The sequence below is a fragment of the Equus przewalskii genome, chromosome 14, assembly GCF_037783145.1.
Source record: "Equus przewalskii isolate Varuska chromosome 14, EquPr2, whole genome shotgun sequence".
NCBI lineage: Eukaryota > Metazoa > Chordata > Mammalia > Perissodactyla > Equidae > Equus > Equus przewalskii.
In genome coordinates this window covers 14,389,443-14,409,367 of record NC_091844.1, presented here as the reverse complement: position 1 = coordinate 14,409,367, position 19,925 = coordinate 14,389,443, and the positions used below count along the sequence as shown (strand labels likewise).

The window sequence follows — 19,925 nt, the reverse complement described above, 5'->3', positions numbered from 1 at the left end:
AGCAATTCCTCTTACAGATATATACTCCAAAGAATTGAAAGCAGGGCCTCAAACAGATGCTTGTAAACTGATTTTCATAGCAGTGCTAGTCACAATGGCTAAAAAGTGGAAACAACCCAAGTGTCCATCAACAGATGAATGACTAAACAATATGTGGTATATGCTTATAATGGGATATTATTCAGCCTTAAAAAGGAAGGAAATTCTGATGTATGCTGCAACATGGATGAACCTTAAAAATGTTATGCTAAGTATAATAAGCTAGACACAAAAGGACAAATACTGTATGAGTCCACTTTCATGTGGTGCTTAGAATAGGCAAATTCTAAGTAGGCAGAAAGTAGACTAGAGGTTACCAGGGGCTGGGAGGAGGGAGAAATGGGGAGTTATTGAGTGGGCACAGTTTTTGATTGGGATGATGGAAAAAGGTCTGGAAATGGATAGCAGTGAGGTTGCCTAACATTGTGAATGTATTTAATGCCACTGCATTTGTACACTTAAAAATGGTTAAAATGATAAATTTTATGTTATGTATATTTTACCACAATTAAAAAAACACATAAAAATGCCATTAAATAATTTCAATAAGTGATTGTCAGGCATGCCAGTTAAAGTTTAATGGCTTTTCCTAGTTTATGTTTTCTAAGATGGGGCCTTTAGAAAGGGAAATGTTAGTTTTTCTAAAGAATTTTTCTAAAGTGAGTCTAGAACAGTCTAAGAATGATCATTAGATAAGTCTGGAAATTATAAAATAGCTTGGCAATTTTCAACTCTTCTGATAATCTTTAGTTTTGTATAGGATATAGGGTTTAATATGGGTTGAGCCACTATTTGAACTCACTTTTGTCGTAAGGCTTCTATCTAGTAGGTTTTTTGATTTTTGTCTTCCCTTCTTTTTTCATAAAATTATTTGCAAACATAGTTTATCTTTCCTTATAGTATTTGTCATTAATTAGTCCAATTTTATTTTATCTTGTTCTTTTCTGTTCCCATAGTGTATGTGTTGAGCTAATGAGGAGGGGCAGTTATTATGTAGATGCCATTATTATTATTTAGATACCATAAGTTAATAGGTTACTGTTTGGATACAGTTTTCTTAGGTAAGCATTTTGTTTTCATTTTAGGCATTGTGGTGTGACTTCATTATATCACAGGATAAGTCTGAAAAGGCCTACAGTAAGTTTCTTCTTGAAATTTTATTTCATCTTATGATTCCAAATGTTTATCTCATTGTTTTTTCTTTCCATTCAAAATAAGTAGCCACTAATAGTGGTTTAGCCTAAGCATTTTTATATTATGCATTGAAGAATTTGTGAGTTGGGATTGCAATTTTTGATTGTTGAGATTTTTTGGGGAAAAAAGCATAAATCTTGTACCCTTTCTTTTTAGGTAGTGATGAAGTGGAAAAATGCATATGTATATTGCAAAGCTCATGTATTAACATGCATAGCATAGAAGGAAAAGATTACATAGCTTCTTTACCTTTTCAGGTAAACTTGAGTGTTTCAATGCTTTTGTGTTTTGTTGGAGAATATTCTTGAATTAATTGGTTTCAGAAGTATTGCTACTCTTATATCTTGTAGTAATCAAGAGTGTTATTTTTCACTCAAAATAAATTTTAGCAGCTTTAGTGGCTTATGTTTTCATCTTTTGCATAAAAAATTATTTAATGAAGTAAATTATGAAGTCTTTTCTAAGTTTTTTTTAGTTTGTGATAAATACATCGTTTTGATTAAAGTACATGAGCAATAGTCTTTTTCCTGTTTTTCTCATCATCTTTTTATGCCTAGTGCTATTGTTAAAATTTTATCACATTGTCATTTTGGTATTGATATTAGCCACTGTCAGGAATTTGCCACCAGGAATTTGTCGGGAAGAGCCACCATTGAACTCTTCCTTAGATTTGATTTTGTCTTAGACTTGCTTGTTAAAATTACTTGTCTTTTAAATATTATGATTAATGGTCGTGTTATTTTGTAAAGCTCTTACTAAATTGGAAGAAAATCTAATGTTCTATAATGTCTCCTAAACATGTTACAAAGAATAGTTTCTTTTACTTCTGTTTTTTGCTACGCTTTTACCTGAAAGGTTGCAAATGTTTGGCCCACCAAATACGGACTGTTGTTCGAGCGAAGCACTTCTTCGCATGAGGTACCTCCAGGTCCACCCAGGTAGTCCGTTTCCTCAGTTCAGAATATTATTACTTGGGCTTTTTTTGTGTTGGTTCTTAGGTAAAACTGTTTACCTAAAAGTTGGGGATGATAATTTTCATGCTAACAGCATAGATAGATGCCGTTTTCTCTCATCTCAGTATTGTACACTTATGAGTTCTGCTTCTCACTTGGTACTTAATTCTCTACAGCTTTTTTCCCCCAAGTTGTGAAATTGAACAAGCACATGACTTAAAGATAACAAGACTCATTCTTAGCTCTGCCATTTTTTTCATTGGGTTACTTTGACCAAATCATTAGAGCTTTCTTAGCTTTGGTCTCCTTATCTGTTACAGAAATACTATCATTTACCTCTTGGAATTTATGGAAAGATTAAATGAGCTAAGGTATATAACCTTTGACGCAGGGCTTAGTACCTACCTGTTAGGTACGCAATATGGTAGGCGCTTATTGGCAGTGTGTTTACCTTGTTTCCCTAATAAATTGTGAGCTCATTGAAGGGAAGGAACATACAGTACCTATCAAAGTGGTACAAGTAGTAGATACTGAGGTTTTAAAAAATTGCTTATAGATTTTAATCTTTATCTCTGTTTAGGTAGAAAGCCTGTTTTTGCCCTCTTTTTTCAATTACTCTTTAAAAAATGCAGGCTTTTTATTTACTTGAAGTTTTTCTTCTTTTTAAGTGCACTCCTTTGTAAATAGGTGTAGAAGACTAAATTCTTTTTCAGCTGCCAAAGCCACACTGCCATTAAGTGAGGTAAAAAAAAAAAAAGACTGCTTTATGCCCATTACTCCACTGGTTCTGTAATGTGACGATTGGCATCTGTAGATATTTCCTGAGCTATATTGATTTCCCTGCGGGTGTGTATGTATAGAATTAGCCTGCATAAGAGGAGAGATTTCTAGGAATGAAATAGAAAGTACTATGAAAAACAGTATATAAAAGGTTTAGAGGGTTGCTTTTTAAGATGGTAGGTTTTTAGTTGCTTGTGTAATCTGGAGAAGATATTTCCTTGCAAGAAAAGTGAAAAATTTGTGCACAAATGGAGTCATCTTGTGTTGGTGATTGACCGGTTATTTGTTTATTCCTAGGGAACCTTTACCCACTATGTTCAGCATGCTGCATCCACTAGATGAAATAACCCCACTTGTTTGTAAATCTGGAAGTAAGTGTATTTATATAAGTTCTTTTACATGTGCTTTTTTTTTTGAGTTTGGGGGATGGAAGGAAATGAAGAAGCTTATGAAAATTTGGCTTGTTTTATAAAAATAATTTAAGCATTTTACAGAAATAATTTTTTTGTTATGAAAATAACTCATATTAAAGCAAGAACTCCTTGAATACCATGCTATTAACTATATTAGCAGTTATTCTTTTAGTAAAAAACGGGCATTATAAGTCAATGATACATTTGTTGACCTATGTGTAGATGACTCTAGACTCTGTTCCTCAGTGATTAATAAGTAAATGAATGATACTTAGATGAACTAAAATTGTTTCTGAAGAAAAGAATGTAGGGTCTTAGGCCTGTACTGTATAAATTTATAAATTTTAATATTTCGTTTTCCCTACTCATAATGACATAATTTGTTAGGGCTCAGAAGTTTTAATATTTCCTACAGTTATTTCTAGATGGTTATTTTTAAATTGTAAAAGTGGCTAAACATGATAGGTAATTGTAAATAATGAGGACTTGAAAGCAAAAAAATTTATGTTCTTTGACCAATTTTATTTTTAGACCTTTATCCCAAGTCCATATTCTGAAATACCACCGAGGTTTTTGTCTTCTGTATCAGGGCTTGGCAAACTGCAGCCCGTGGGCTAATAAATGAAGCCAACAGCCTGTTTTTATAAGGCTTATAAGCTAGTAATGGTTTTTACCTTTTTAAAGCGTTGTAGACAAAAACCGAAACACATGTGGCAGAGTCAGTATGTGGTCTGCAAAGCCTAAGCTGTTTACTCTTTGGTCTTTCACAGAGGAAGTCTGTTGATAATTCTATGTTGGTAACAACCATAGACAACCTAAATAAACATGTTAGAGCCTGTGACTGAATGGTATGCAGCCATTATTGATCATGTTTTTGAATGATAGTTAATGACCTCAGGAATTGCTTATTCATAATGTTAAGTGGGATATAAAACTAAATACAATATGATTCTAATTTTGTAAAAACATAAAAAGTGTGTGTATGTGTATAGCAAAAAAAACTAGAAGGAATACTCCCTTACTATATTAATAGTGGATATTTTGAGATGGTGGAATCATGAATGATTTTTATTTAATTTTTTATGAAGTAGTTCTTATTTTTATAAAATTTTTTTATTTTCTAATATTTTAACTGAGAGGGAAACATTAGGAAGCAGTCAAATAAGGATATAGAAATCACTTCATGGTAATATAGAAGTGTAAGCTAAATTTACTAGGAAAAAACTGATTTTACATGTGTGATCAGTAAAACAGAGATAGTAGTATTCTGTTCAGCACTGTTTGAATAGTTACTATAGAGGACAGATTTCATCCCAAAGAAAAGAACCCATAGGAATTCAAACTTGACAGAATAGTTGCTTGCAATTTATAAATAAGTCAGCTATTGAAGAAGCCATGAACTGTTTACCTGTGGCTGATGAATTTAATGGTGGGTCAGCACAAATCATCAACAGTTAATTGCATGTATGTAAAATTGAAACTGGTAACACACTCATCTTTAATGTATTTTAAGGAAGTTGATGCCCAAAGTAAATTTACTAAAAATTCAAGGTGAATTATGTAATGTATTCATGGAGTTTATGTCTTAATTGGCTTGGTTTATCTTTATTTTTAGGAATTGCAAGAGAGAACGGTCTTGTAAAGTCAATTATTCAATACCTGGTCATTTCTGTTTTATCTTTAAGGTCTTTTTGGTTCATCACGGGTGCAATATGTTGTAGATCATGCAATGAAAATTGTTTTTCTCAACACTGACCCCTCCATTGTAATGACCTATGACACTGTTCAAAGTTTGCATTCTGTTTGGGCTCTCCGGAGAGTCAAACCAGAGGTAAGGATAAAGGGAAATCTCTTCTTAATATGAAAGGATGATTAATATTGAGAACTTTTGCATGTTTTTGGAAGAATCATTTGTGAAATAGATTGAACTTCTTAGGAAAAAAAGCAATACTGTCTTTAATAACTGACATCTACCCTGAATTTTCACAAGGAATTACCCTTTTGATCTAATTATTGTGTGTTTTTTTTCCCTTCTCATCATTTTGCCTTAAGGAAGAGAATGTTGTTTTAAAGTTCTCTGAACAGGGGGGTACCCCACAGAATGTGGCCACTAGTAGCTCTCTCACAGCACACCTCAGAAGCCTCTCCAAAGGAGATTCCCCCGTGGCTTCACCTTTCCAGAATTACTCCTCCATTCACAGTCAGAGTCGCTCCACCTCCTCACCCAGTCTACACTCTCGTTCACCTTCTATTTCCAACATGGCAGCTCTAAGGTGGGAATTACATGTGGAAGTGTTTCTTTGTTTTAAACAAGATACCCCAAGAAAAATATAGCTTTTTTTCAAACTTTCTCTTATGTTTTGAAGGATTTAAAGTTTCTTTTGACTGCTTCTGGGTATTTCTTAGGGAAAATAGCCATTATCCTAGTAGTGTTAGTTTTATTAAGACTTCTAGATCCATGTTCCTTTTTTTCAGGAGTCATATTTAGAAGCTACCTATGCTTGTCATGAGAGTGATTGCCTCATTTCTAATATTAATTGCAAAAATATTTTGGTACTGTTTTATTTTTTCTTAATTTGCCTTACCTTTTCTTTTGTTTTTGTTAATATCTATCTACCTGGTGATGTAGGGACTGATGTTGTTGCTATGTATATGTCTGAATATAAGGAACATAGTTTAGACCTTTTTAAGTAATATAAATAATTCATTTTCTGAAGCAGAAAGTGAATTAATTTTGAGTTTTAAAAGAATGCTAACAATCTTTAGAATACAGTAAAATACATTAACATGAACTATTTGAGTCGCTATTTCTTTTTTAAAAAATGACTTTTCTGACCGGAATTGTGCCATGAATGCTCTCCATATGTGGAATTTTGGGAAGTGTTCTTGGAAAGTGTGTTGTATCAGCGTGCATTGTTGACTGGGATGCACTCTCTTCTCTGTTTCTTTTTCAGCCGTGCTCACTCTCCTGCCTTAGGAGTGCACTCTTTTTCAGGGGTGCAGAGGTTCAACGTCTCAAGCCATAATCAATCTCCAAAGAGACACAGTATTTCTCATTCTCCAAATAGTAATTCTAATGGCTCCTTTTTTGCACCAGAAACAGAGCCAATTGTTCCTGAACTTTGCATTGACCATTTATGGACAGAAACGATTACTAACATAAGGTTTGGAGTATATATTTTTATATTGAAAGAAAAATGTTGCTAACAGTCTTAGAAAATACTTGGTATTTTGCTTAAAGCTTCCTAATTTGTTATTAGCACTTATAAAAATAAATAGAAATATATATTTAGGCCACCTCAGTTTCAGTAGAGGATATTAATGTTATAAAAATGGTCATAAAAATATTCTTGTGTCATTTGCTATTTCTTCCTTAACTTAGTAGTAATAGTCTCTCAGATTTGAAGTGTTTGATGTTTTGGGGGAAACAACTAATTTCTGTGGATTAAGCAACTTGGGTTATATAGCAGTTTTCTTAAGTTTTATCTTTATGTTAGTTGAGTCAGCTGTTCTTTTTGGGGAACACAACTCAGACCTCTGTTCTGTGTGACTTTTCTGCATTTATGTTCTCTTTAATTATTCACTCATTAATTCAGCCAATTCTAGTGTGTGCGCTGTGGGTTAACAGGCAGATTGGTCATTGTCCCTGTCCTCAAAAAGATCCAGCTGAAGGATGGTGGCACAAGGAGGCAGTGCCTCTTCTGCTGGTAGGCCTTTGGAAAGATGAACAGGTATTTGCCGGGCGGGAAAGTGGAGAGGGGCGTAGGAGGCAGGGGCATGAGAACAGAAGTTCAGAAGTGTGAGTGCGTGGTATCTTCAGGGATTTACAGATACTCTCACCTTGCTTGTTCCAGGAGGGAGGAAAAGGGCTAAGAAAAGAGGAGGCTTGAGAGAGAGATTCCCTTTAGGGTTGTTCTATTTGAGAGCTGGAAGAAGGTGCTTTATATCTGGGTTGTAAACTTAGAGGAAAGAGCAGAACAATAAATGTGGGACTTGTCCGCTTATAATTGGTGATCGAGGCAAGAGAGGTGCATTGGAATTTAAGGAGTGTGTAGAGGTTGGGTTTCGGGGTTCCTAGGGGCCCTGTGAGTGAGCTTGTGGTTGCAGGGGTTCTGGTAACCCTCTGGAATCGTGAACAGCCATTCTGTGTATGCGTAGTGTCTAGGCCTTTTCCTAAGGAGAGGATTTAACAATCATAAGATTCTCCAAGGGATTTATGACCTCCAAACAGTTAAAACCCCATGCAATAGAGTCAGAAGAGGGCTAGGGACTGAAGTCTTAGAAACTTAAGATTTTGAGGGTGAAAAGAAAAAAGGGACAAAGCTGCTGCAGAAAGACAAAGCAAGAAGTCAGGTGGGAGAAGCAGCAGGAAATGTGGAACACAACAGAGAGCCTTTAGAAAAGAAAGCGCCAATATTGCCAGGTGCTCGTGAGGTGTGGCACTAAGAGATGAGCTCAGAGAGGAATTACCTGGATGGCAGTGAGTTAACTGGTGACCTCGGCCAGAGCACCTGGTAGTGGGGGGTGTGTGGAGTAGAATGGGGTGGAAGAAGCAAATGGGGACTGAGGAAGAGAAGACAGACATCTTAAGGTGTTTGCCTTTGAATGGGGATGAGGATACAAAACTAGCTAGAGGAAGTCTCAGGGTCAAGGGAGAGTTTTGTTTTTGCTTAATTATATTAAAGAAAATGTCTTCATGACTGAGTACCTCATTGTGTATCTCTAAAAAGTAAGGTTGTTTTCTTACCTAACCATAGTACCATTTTTACACCCATTCAGTTTACAGTAAATGTTTTATATCATCTAACATACAGTCCATCTTCATATTTCAAGACTTTTATCTATATGTGAGAGAGTAGGCCACAAGAACTACACCCAAAGCAGAGAAAGCATTGAAAATACAGGGGAGAGGATCAGAAACCAGAAGGGAGCCCAAGTTGAGGGATTAGCCTCGGAGAGAAAGAAGGTGATGGTTATCAGGCAGATCGGGCAGGAGGTTGGGCTCCAGCTTATAGCCTCATTTTCTCTGTGAAACAGAAGGCAAATGCATGTTCTTGGATGGGATAGGTAGCTGGAGGAAAGTAAGATGTGAACACAGTGTTGAGGGAGCTTCTCTGTTTTTGTTCCTCATATACAAAATAAAAACTTCTTACATTTAAAAATCATTTATCTTTAATACCTTATTGGTAAGTTGAATATATTACCGATCTTTATTTTGTAGAATTATGGCCTTCATACCACTCTAGAAAGAAATCTTTGGAAATAGAGGTATGGTTTAAAAGAGAGGGATGAAGTGGAACCTAATCTGAGAGAAAGAGAGAGAGAGGGAGCACACACAAGTCTGACCCCTTAGACCCTTTAAGGATAGAAATTCAAGTTTGTATTACTTTAGCAATAGGAACTTGCGTAGGAGGGAATTAAAAAGGTCCATTGATAATGATTAAGTTTATTGTAGTTTTTCCCAAGAAAGCTGTGAAATGGACTCAGAGTCAAAGAGCTGAAAGGAATCTTAGAGATTATGAAGGTCAAATCTTAGAAGTGTTTTTGGGTCTTCAAGATTATTGCTTGGCCCAAGTAATTTTTAGATTTCCTGCAGAATATTTTCAAAGACTTTTTATAGTTACTATGGTAGATTTTTGAACCACTGCTGACAGTTACTTTATTAATGTATCTGTTGCAGAGAGAAAAATTCACAGGCCTCAAAAGTGTTTATTACATCTGACCTATGTGGGCAAAAGTTCTTGTGCTTTTTAGTAGAATCCCAGCTCCAGTTACGGTAAGTGCAGATGTGTAAATAAACTGAGGACTGCTTTTTTTTTGTTTAATTAGCTTTATTGAAATAATGTACATACCATAAAATTGACATGTTTTAAGTGTACAATAAGTGATTTTTAGTAAATTTACAGAGCTTTGCAATCATCACCACCACCCAGTTTTAAAACATTTCTATCACCTTAAAAAAATCCCTTGTGCTTCATTTGCAGTCAATCTCTGGCCCCATTCCTAACCTCAGGCAACCGCTCTGTGGGATTTCTGCCTACAGAGAGTTGGCTTTTCTGCACATTTTATGGAATCATACAAAATGTAGTTTTTTGTTTCTAGCTTTGTTCACTTAGCATGTTTTTTAGGAGTCACCAGGGTGTGACATGTTGAGTATGTTATTCCTTTTGCTGTAGTAGTTCATTGTATAGATACATCACATTTTGTTTATCCAGTCATCTGTTGAACATTTGGTTTCTTTCCCCTTTTTGACCATTGTGAATCATGGCGCTCTGAACATTGGAGCAAAAGTCTTTGGACATCCGTGATTTCTTTTTTCTCTTGGATAGATACCTAGGAGTGGAATTGTTGGGTTGAATCTTCTTAGGTGAAATGTGCATTCAAATCTTTTGCCCTTTTATTTACCTTTTTATTTTGAAACAATTATAAATCACAGGAAGTTGCAAAATAGTAGAGGGGTCCTGTGTACCCTGCACTTTTTCCCCCAGAGTTAACATCTTCTATAACTATAGTACATTATCAAAACAAGCAAAGTGACATCAACATAATCCACAGACCTTATTCAGATTTCATCAGTTTTACGTGTACTCATTTGTGTGGGTGTACATGATTCCATGAAGTTTTTTCACATGTAGATTTATGCAAACACCACAATCAAGATATAGAACTTCATCACCTCAAAGATCTCCCTTATGCTGATCCTTTATAGTCACAAACGTCATACCGACCCAGCCCCATCCCTAATCCCTGGCCACCACTCATCTGTTCTCCATCTCCATAATTATGTCATTTGAAAATGTTATGTAAATGGCATCATACAGTATGCAACCTTATGAGACTGGCTTTTTCTGGTTAGCATAATACACTTTAGATTGGTACAGGTTGTGGCATGTATCAATAGTTTGTTTCTTTTTTTGTTTTTTGTTATTTAGCTGTGTAAAGTTTCAAGAGAGTAATGATAAAACCCAGCTCATCTTTGGCTCTGTCACTAACATACAGGCAAAGGATGCAGCGCCAGTGGAGGTAAAATGCAGGCACATTTCTTGAGAAGTTGAAAATCGTTGTGCTTCATAATTTGCACAGATTGGAAGATAAAATTTTTGTCTTTTTTTAGAAGATAGACACCATGCTGGTCCTGGAAGGCAGTGGAAACTTGGTGCTGTACACAGGAGTGGTTCGGGTAAGTAATGAGTAGCATTTCATGCTTTTGTAGGACTACCTCCTTAATTATTTTTTAGTGTTACTTTAGTTTGATATTTACTATTTGTTGTGTCCTGTCTGCAAGATTTTGCAGATTTTTCTAAGAGTTAAAAATGAAGTCTCCAATTTAGGTTGGTTCTAATTTGGAAGTGTCGGACTCACTGTCATTATATAGATTGGCACTATGGACCTGGCACGGATGGGGAACTTTTAATGAGTATAAGTAGATTATTAAAAAACAAAAAAGTCAAACTGAAGTTTTATAAAGAGTGTAGGTTTGAAATTCACATATGGGTAGTTCTGTTAAGTCTTAAAGTTTTTGAAAAGTTTAATTATATTAATATTGGCTGTATTTTTTTTAACAGTTGTAAAATTTACATACAGAATAATGTAAATTTTACGAATTTAAATTATGAAATTTAAATACATATACACAGTTTATTCCTTTCCTGATTCTTTGGTGAGGGAGAGCAGTTGCTTGGGCCTATTTTTTGTCTGCTCCCGTAATGAGCTTGTGGTCTGCCCCAGCTTCTGTGCTCCCTAGAGGCCAGTCTGAGAATTCGAAGGTGCTACAGGCCAGTGTTGAGTTCTCACATCTTTTACTGTGTCATTGTTGGCAGTTTCGCGCGTGGGTCACTCAGAGGCCTGCGCAGGATTTCATACGCAGCTTTAGAAAATCCTTTTCTCTGTCTCCTTCCTCTCCATTCCTCCCCTCACTCCCTGGTTGGGACAGAGAGGGGTTACTGCCGTGTGATTGCAGGGTAGGTTATTGCAGTGCTCCACCTGCAGTTTCTGTGGGGAGGGGAAGGGGGGAGGTGTGCTGCCTGTTTATTATAGAGCAAGGATGAAAGCCAGGCTCCTCCCCCTTCACAGTTGCTGCACGTCAGGGGCGGGTGAGAGGGGCTACCTCCTGGCAGTGAAAGCTGGCCTCTGTCCGCAGTCTGCAGCTGCAGTGCCTGACGAGGAGGGGAGGAGTGCCACCTAGTTACTGCAGAGCAGGGCTGAAAGGTAGGCCTGGCCCAATCTCTGTGCTGGGGGAGGGTCGCCCCCTAGTCCTTGCAGGTAGAATGGTAGACAGGACTCTGCCCATAGTCTCCAGACTACAGCTCCTGATAGGAGGGGACTGAGGGCCATGGCTTTTTTCGTAGTGTTTGCCTGGAGTGGGGCAGGTATGGTGAAAATGTTTCAGTCCTACTTGGTCACTCTTTTTCTGACACTTTGGCTAGAAAGAGCAAGGTTTTCTTAAGGGGCCTCTTTTGGTCTGCGCCTGTGGGCGTTTCTGGGTTGCAGGCTCCTCAAGAGCTCAAGGCCCCGTTATGGAAGGAGTTAAAAAAGAAAAACAAACCTAGGGGCTGGCCCAGTGGTCTAGTGATTAAGTTTGCATGCTCTGCTTCAGCGGCCCAGGGTTCACGGGTTTGGATCCCAGGCATGGACCTAGCACTACTCATCAAGTCGTGCTGTGGCCGCATCCCACATAACATAGAGGGAGATTGGCACAGATGTTAGCTCAGGGGCATCTTCCTCCTAAAAAAACCCCAAAACCCCCCCAAAACCTAGAGAATTCATCATAGCTCATTCCTGGTTCTCAGGTCCCTAGCCAGTCAGTCTTCTTTTCCTCACCTTCTGTTGCATTATAAACTTCCTGCAATTTTTTTTTTTGTTGTAGTAGTTAGTGGGAAGAATAGCATGGAATGTGCTTACTCCATGTTTTCATTAACTGGATGTCTCTGGTAGCTTTTTAAAATCTTTATACTAGTTCCACTCTCATTTTGCTTTTTAATCCTAAGGATTTTATTTGGGTAACTTTTGTAATTATATTAGCTGTTTAGTAGTATATTGACATAAATATGTATATTGTTAAAATTTCACTTTGGTATTTAGTTGAGTATTTCCTTTAATCTTATCAAGAGTTTTCAGCCTGTATGGGGGCCGGCCTCGTGGCCAAGTGGTTAACTTTGCATGCTCCGCTTCCGAGGCCTGGGGTTTCGCCAGTTTAGATCCCGTGGGTGCAGACATGGCACCACAGACATTGTCAGCCCATGCTGAGGCAGCATCCCACATAGCATAACCAAAAGAACCTGCAACTAGAATATACAACTATGTAGTGGGGGGCTTTGGGGAGAAGAAGAAAAAAGAGAGTTTTTAGCCTGTATGGATGTGAATTTCTGTTGTGTTTTTCCTGAGAACCCTACGGATAGCTAAAATAAGGGGTGGTTAGCATGAGTTGTCAACTCATTATTTTAAAGTCAATGAAGAATTTACTTCATGTAAAGTTTTTTTGAGGAAGAAGTATTTGAGAGTTTATAATGGAAGACAGATCGTAAGCTAGAGCACAGTTTGAGTTAGGTTGGATTTAATTTCTTGAGCATCGCTCAGTGTCATTTTTTTAGCCCCTGAGAAGTAATTGGTGTTCTTTCTCTCTGTCTGGAGAATTAGTTGACAAGATTGCTGCTTATAGTGTCTGAAAGTTTAGTCCCTGCTGTCTTTACCGCTAATAAGGTAGAAAAATGCACATAGTATATGGGATTTTGTATAATGTGTGAACTCTATTAATATTCCTCACCCTTTCCTGTGGGGGAGAAAAAAAGGTCCTCAGCAATGAAGAGAAAGAATCAGACCAAGAGAAATTATGCCAAGATATTTGTAGTTGGATGGTAGAATTCGGTACATTACTAAAGTTTTAATTCTCTTTATTTTTTAGTTTTGTTTGGTGAGCATAAAATTTGAAATATCAAAAGAAATATATGCTTACATGTCAAACATTTTATTTAAAGATATGATACATTAAAGCCAATATTTTTTCCATATCTTCTTATTGCTTAAAGGTGGGAAAGGTATTTATTCCTGGACTGCCGGCTCCTTCCCTGACAATGTCCAACACGATGCCTCGGCCCAGCACTCCACTTGACAGTGTCAGTACTCCTAAGCCTCTTAGTAAGCTACTTGGATCCTTGGATGAGGTGAGAAATGAATTAGATGTTGTCAAAAATTAATAGTGTTTTTTTTTTTTTTTAAAGATTTTATTTTTTCCTTTTTCTCCCCAAAGCCCCTCAGTACATAGTTGTGTATTCTTCGTTGTGGGTTCTTCTAGTTGTGGCATGTGGGACGCTGCCTCAGCGTGGTCTGATGAGCAGTGCCATGTCCGCGTCCAGGATTCGAACTAACGAAACACTGGGCCGCCTGCAGCGGAGCGCGCGAACTTAACCACTCGGCCACGGGGCCAGCCCCAAATTAATAGTGTTTTAAAGAAGTTTGGTCAAATAGTCTTTCCGTGGTTAACTTTTTTTTTTAAAGTGATAGAATTGGAAGTTTAGCGAATACTTGTACAATATAAAAGTTTTCAAACACAAATGATTCAGTAAACATACATTGACCTCCATTGTGATGTGTAAGGTACTTTTGAAAGTGCTACAGAGATGAAAATGATGAATGCTTTTCCATCTAGGGATCTCACAATTTACTTGGGTGGAAGAGATGTATTATCTGCATAAGAAATTATAATTTCAGGTAGACTGTTAACACTTATGAATGAGGAACAAAAAGTACCATAGGAGATTCACTGATAGGAAGATACATCCTGATGGGTTGATGTGGCCGAACCAAAGGCTTGTCTCTGAGAGATGTGTCTAACTTGGTTTGGACCTTGAGGATAAGTAGGATGTCTAGATGGAAAGGGGCGTTCGGGCAAAGAAGAATCCCAGGGGCACAGGCGTCGAGGCAGGGGAGTGCAGAGCAGTTTTAATGCGTATTTGTATCTCCATCTCCAGCCTACAAGTTAAGACTCGCAAGTCTGGAATGAATGAGTGCTTATAAAAGTACCAGTAGTCTGTTGGGTGAGGCAGGGCAGGGGACGGGATAATAACAATAACCTGTTCTTGAGTGTTTTCTGTGTGCTAGGCACTGTTCTTGGTGTTTTTTGTGTAGTAGCTCATTTAATCCCTTAGGACAGCTTTATTGGGAAGTTATTGATACCTGTTTTACAAATGAGTACATAGAGTTAGAAAGAGGTTCCTTGTCTAAAGTCATATAGCTAACAAGTGATAGGGCTGGGATTTACACTCTTACTAATGTACTCTTAAAGGAAGAAAGGAGGAATAGGTGGTTTTTAGTCAGAATGCATTCACCAGAGCATTACAGATTTTTGAGGACGGAGTTATGAGTGTTAGGATCTGTGTTTTAGGTGAGTTTATCTTGGTATTGAAGGTAGAGAGACCAGTTAGATTCCAAGGGTTGTGTGTGTTAATTTAAGGTGTGCAAAGAGGGTCTGAGTTACGGCAGGATATTGGAAAGGAGGGGAGTGACCTGAAAGGCCTGGAGAGATGGAAATGACGGGCTTCGTCAGCTGATTGGTTTTGTGCTGTGCTGGAGAGAGGTGTTGGGAAACGAGGCTCCGAGTTCTCTGAGCAATCTGGCTGGATGCCCATGCTTACTGAGTTAGCAGCCTGCAGAAAAGCCGTCTGGATTTGAGAGACATCTGAGTGCAGATGTTTAGGCGCAGTACAAAGTGAAGGTTGGTACTGGCAATTGTATTGGCTATTGTCCAGGCTCTGATTTTATTTTTTAAATGTGTGCAGTGTGAACTCTTTCCTTTTAAGCCAGGACATTTGCGGAACTTCCACATGGGGAGCTGGTGAAGTGTCAGAGAGTTTTATCTAATTTGGACGAATTTTCTTATACTGTAAAATCGTTCCCAACTTTCTTAGAATCCATTAGCCCAGGAATGGTTAGTGTCTTTACGGTAGCCCTGAGATCACAAGGAAACCATAGGCTAACACATTGGCTGATGGCGTTCCCGCTTCTCTGGTAGATTGTGCAACTAGACACAGATTTAGTGCCAGTGGAGCTCAGGGTCTTTTTAGCAGCTTTGGAGTAGAAGCCAGAATATAATAAACACATCTTAGCTTCATTAGCTCTCAGTGTTGACAAGATATTCACTTAGAGATGTTCTATAAACTGAATTAAAGGAATACAGAAAGGGTCTGTGGTCATGACTGGATCTAAAATTGGAAGCATCTGTTTGTAATTACTAACTAAGATCATTTAAAATTTTTGTTTGCATATCTACAATTGTGCAAATAAATGTCGTTCTTGTATTTTCAGAATAAACATTTGCCTCCAGGGGAGCTACACTAAGTACCTGTCTCATTTCTTTGCTTTCTCATTGCTCTCCTTTTTCTCTGGGGTTTTAAATGCTCAGGTCATATCTGCCGTGGCTGCTTCAGATTACAGCTTATGTCCCAGCCCTGTGAGACTGCCGACAGTGTTGCTGCCTCTTCTTCCTCTTAGCCATGCCGTCCTTACGCGCTCTCCGTCTACCCATATTGTCCCCCTGCAACTTCCACCAAATATTGCAAATACCCAGAGTGGGAAAAGCAGTGTAAGAATTTCGGGCCACCTCCCTGTGGTTCCCTTCTTTCTCTCCTAAGTCTTGGCCCCTCAAGTCCAGGTTGTCTCCACAGCTCTCCAGTGTTATTGATCAGATCTTTTGCTACTTGATCTACTTTTCCTAGTTGCTTTTGGTGAGGACCTTGGTCTGCTACAAGGTACTCCATCATACCTAGGCAGAATGATTTTAAATCATATACAATTGTTAGTTGGACCATATCCAAAAAAAATTGTTTCTTTATCCTTAATTTCTCAAAAAATACTTCATATATGTTGTATTTATGACTTTTTACAGGTGGTTCTATTATCTCCTGTTCCAGAACTAAGGGATTCTTCAAAACTTCATGATTGTCTCTATAACGAGGATTGTACTTTCCAACAGCTTGGAACTTATATTCATTCTATAAGAGACCCTGTCCATAACAGAGTAACTCTAGTAAGTATATTTATTTTTAAAAGATTAGGTAGCTTTCCAAGAAAATGGCTGTCATTTCAAATTTGTCAGAGTGTAGAATTTTGTCTAAAAAATGGAAACAGCATTTCTCATGATTTTTAAAATCTATTGTGTCTTTTTTTTTGCACTGTTTTACTTTAATTTTGCTTAACTTTTCTAAAGTTTCTATGGTATTAAAAATTATTGAGGGGCCGGCCCAGTGGTGCAGCGTTTAGGTGTACATGTTTTGCTTCGGCGGCCTGGCGTTTGCTGGTTTGGATCCCGAGTGCAGACATGGCACTGCTTGGCACGCCATGCTGTGGTAGGTGTCCCCCATGTAGAGTGGAGGAAGATGGGCATGGATGTTAGCTCAGGGCCAGCCTTCCCCAGGAAAAAGGAGGATTGGCAGCAGTTAGCTCAGGGCTAATCTTCCTTTAAAAAAAAAAAAATTTAAAATAAATCTTGTTTAATCAGTTGAATTTTATATTGACATGAATTTTGTGTTTTCATTAAAAGTTAATCTTCTTTTGGTGATGGTGACTCTTAGTGTCTGTGTAAAAATTAGACAATGAAAACAAGAATTTTTGGAAATGTTTTTCAAATAAGCACATTGACAGTTTCTGAAATTTGGTAGTATTCAGTTCTGTTCGAAAAATCTTGTTTTTCATTTATTTTATTCAGTTTTGCTTTGATAGACCAACAGTCTTATAAAGCATTGGCTATTTTTAAAACATTCAGAGACTTAGAATGCACAAATTCTATTTACTTGCTCTTATTTGTTTCCATTCTTTTTACTAGGAACTGAGTAATGGCTCCATGGTTAGGATTACTATTCCTGAAATTGCCACCTCTGAATTAGGTACGATTGAGGGTCAGACCTCACTTCCATGTATTCTCAGTTTGACTGATAAGATTTGGAGTAATTGCTGATTTACAATAATAATCGGAGTTTTCAAAATTCTGCTGTTTTTGAAGCCATGGGATCAAGTTTTTTACTTTGCAGAGAAGCTGGAAAGAGCTGGGGAGCACTTTGCGATGTCCATTCCATGTGTGCTCTAAGGCTGGGGTACACTTGAAGAATGTGCTAGTTCTGTTTTTCTGAGATTTTTTATGTTGACGAATGCCATGCAGTGAAATTACAATACATGGATATGTTTCTTGCAAGAAAATCTGAGAAGTAAATCTAAGCAACTAAATTTTTGGCATATTTGATAATTTTTAATCCTAAAATAAATCTCCTGTTAGATAAATTGAGAAATGAACATAGTTGTCTTAATTGAATAAAAATATTATAGTTGAAATACAATCAGGAGTATTCTAATAAAATGGGAGTCTGCTTGAATTATTATTGAAATGCAATTTGGAAAATAGTAGATGGAGAATATTTCTGAACAAAGAATAGTACAGAAAACTTTAGAATTGAAAGGATTTGCCAACAATTGTAAGTTAAAACAGTGCCTGTATGATATAAGAAAATTCATGACATTTATTAGTTTCAAAATCTAACTGCTAAAGCAAAGCATTGGTAGATTGTGTGATTTCTGGAGTTTGGTAAGTAGGCTGGAACGACTTTTTCATTTTAGGGAACATCTTTCACTGGTGTGGTAAAGGATATTCTGAGTGGTATAGAGATACCCTGCTTCTCTACAAGGTATTTAGCCAGTAATTGCAAGGCCATGTATCTAGAAGTATAACCCTAAACAAATATATGAAAACAAATAATGGATTAGATAAAATAAATAAAAACAAAATAAAATCATACTCTCTCACAGCCACATGGAAGTCACATAGTTCATGCACGTAAGTTTCTGCATATGAAGTGTTCCTCAGCCCCTCAGGCAGTAGCTAGTTTACATTTACTTTGGATTCAGCCACGACAAACTTGGTTATTTGGTTTTCTAACGTTTATTCCGTTTGATTCCAACCTTTGCTGTATGCGCGCACACAACAAATTGATGAGAAAAAGGATATGCTGCTGAGGAGGGGCCTGGTAGCAATGACAGTGGGAAGGGAAGAAAAGAATCTTCTAAAGAGAAGATAGGAGAATACAAAAACTTTGCTGTTTGGGGCCATTTACTACTGAAAGCAGACCCAGGCCTCTTCACAGCAGTAGCCCTTGCCACCCTAAGGGGGTCACTGTATTACAGTGTAGCACTGTAAATTATTAATGACACTGAATCATTAAGAAAGGTGTAAATTACATGATATCGACTGATTTAAGACAGCATGTAAAACATTTTAGAAACTGCTGTCAGAAATAATTAAAAGTTATGATGCTTTGGTTAACGGGAGTGTTCACTCACTTAGAATATCTTTTAATGCTAGTTAAGCTTTGCTATTTGTGGTTGTATATACAGTTGTGTGTCGCATAACGTTTTGGTCAGTGACAGACTGCATACGATTAGTACCGTAAGATTAGTACCATATAGCCTGTGTGTGTAGTAGGCTATACCATCTGGATTTGTGTAAATACATTCTGTGATGGTCACACAATGATGAAATTACCTAACGATGCATTTCTCAGAACATAGCCCCATCGTTGAGTGATGCATGACTGTGTTGAATATTATATATTTATTACTGAAGTATTTAAGCAATATTTCATATGAATTTATTCATGTAGAAATGTATTTTTGATAGAATGACTTTTAATGTCGAAACTAGGACATTTTTGAGAGTGAAATAAGGAGCTGTTAATAATTGTGGGGGCAGTAAATGTAAATCAGTTCTGTCTCAGGTAAACTGGACTATTTGCTACCTTATTTCTGATTCAAAATGAATGATCGACAGGCTGCCCTGAGACCTCTTGCAAGCCCTGTTGAGTTCAGTAGTTGGTTTAAGTTTCAAATGATTGGCTAGGTTATGTTTGCATCCTATTGGCACTTCTCTTTTCTTAGTAATTGGCCTTGCATAGTAGTTGTTAAAAAGCTTTTTTATTAAAAGGGAAAAGAAATACATGTATGAGAAGCATACTAAAATTAATCCTTTGCTTTTAATAGTACAAACATGTTTGCAAGCAGTTAAGTTTATCCTGCCGAAAGAAATAGCCGTTCAGGTGCTTGTCAAGTGGTACAGTGTCCACAGTGCTCCGGGAGGACCCAGTTATCACTCAGAGTGGAATTTATTTGTGATTTGTCTCATGAACATGATGGGTTATAACACGGACCGCTTAGCATGGACCCGAAATGTAAGTACATGCAATTGTTTTTCTTCCCCAGTTATTCTGTTATCGATATAATGTTTGCGTAGTTGGTAATACAACATTCAGGTCATGTGATAGATCAGTTTACTAATAGGTATGCCTTATTCAACAAAATGGAATAATACGAAGGCTTATTGTATCTATGTATTGTAAATCAAATAGTATTTAATATTTAATGATAATTTTTTACTAGTAATTGTGTTTTTTTAACATGATAGAGTACGTTTGACTATTATTTTTCATTTATTTTTGTAAAATGACTACAAGTTATCCAAGGATTAGAAGTAATGTCTTGGTTTTATTTATGAAGAAACTGAATCACACAG

The 19,925-nt window shown here is 37.2% G+C and overlaps 1 protein-coding gene across 4 annotated transcripts in view; it reads left to right on the top strand.

Annotated features, from left to right (window-relative positions):
• The window catches only part of ANAPC1 (anaphase promoting complex subunit 1), a 109,960-nt gene that overhangs the window by 7,566 nt on the left and 82,469 nt on the right, over positions 1-19,925 (top strand). For 3 of the 4 annotated variants that reach the window (XM_008520261.2, XM_070572134.1, XM_008520263.2), the window contains 14 exons: positions 1,125-1,176; positions 1,390-1,490; positions 2,089-2,171; positions 3,264-3,337; positions 5,065-5,210; positions 5,432-5,652; positions 6,334-6,543; positions 9,060-9,155; positions 10,312-10,402; positions 10,494-10,559; positions 13,405-13,539; positions 16,260-16,400; positions 17,196-17,256; positions 19,397-19,584. In XM_008520261.2, coding sequence (XP_008518483.1) covers positions 1,125-1,176; positions 1,390-1,490; positions 2,089-2,171; positions 3,264-3,337; positions 5,065-5,210; positions 5,432-5,652; positions 6,334-6,543; positions 9,060-9,155; positions 10,312-10,402; positions 10,494-10,559; positions 13,405-13,539; positions 16,260-16,400; positions 17,196-17,256; positions 19,397-19,584 — 1,665 coding nt within the window. The remainder of the gene's footprint in view (positions 1-1,124; positions 1,177-1,389; positions 1,491-2,088; positions 2,172-3,263; positions 3,338-5,064; positions 5,211-5,431; positions 5,653-6,333; positions 6,544-9,059; positions 9,156-10,311; positions 10,403-10,493; positions 10,560-13,404; positions 13,540-16,259; positions 16,401-17,195; positions 17,257-19,396; positions 19,585-19,925) is intronic. The other variant, XM_070572135.1, reaches the window with a different exon arrangement.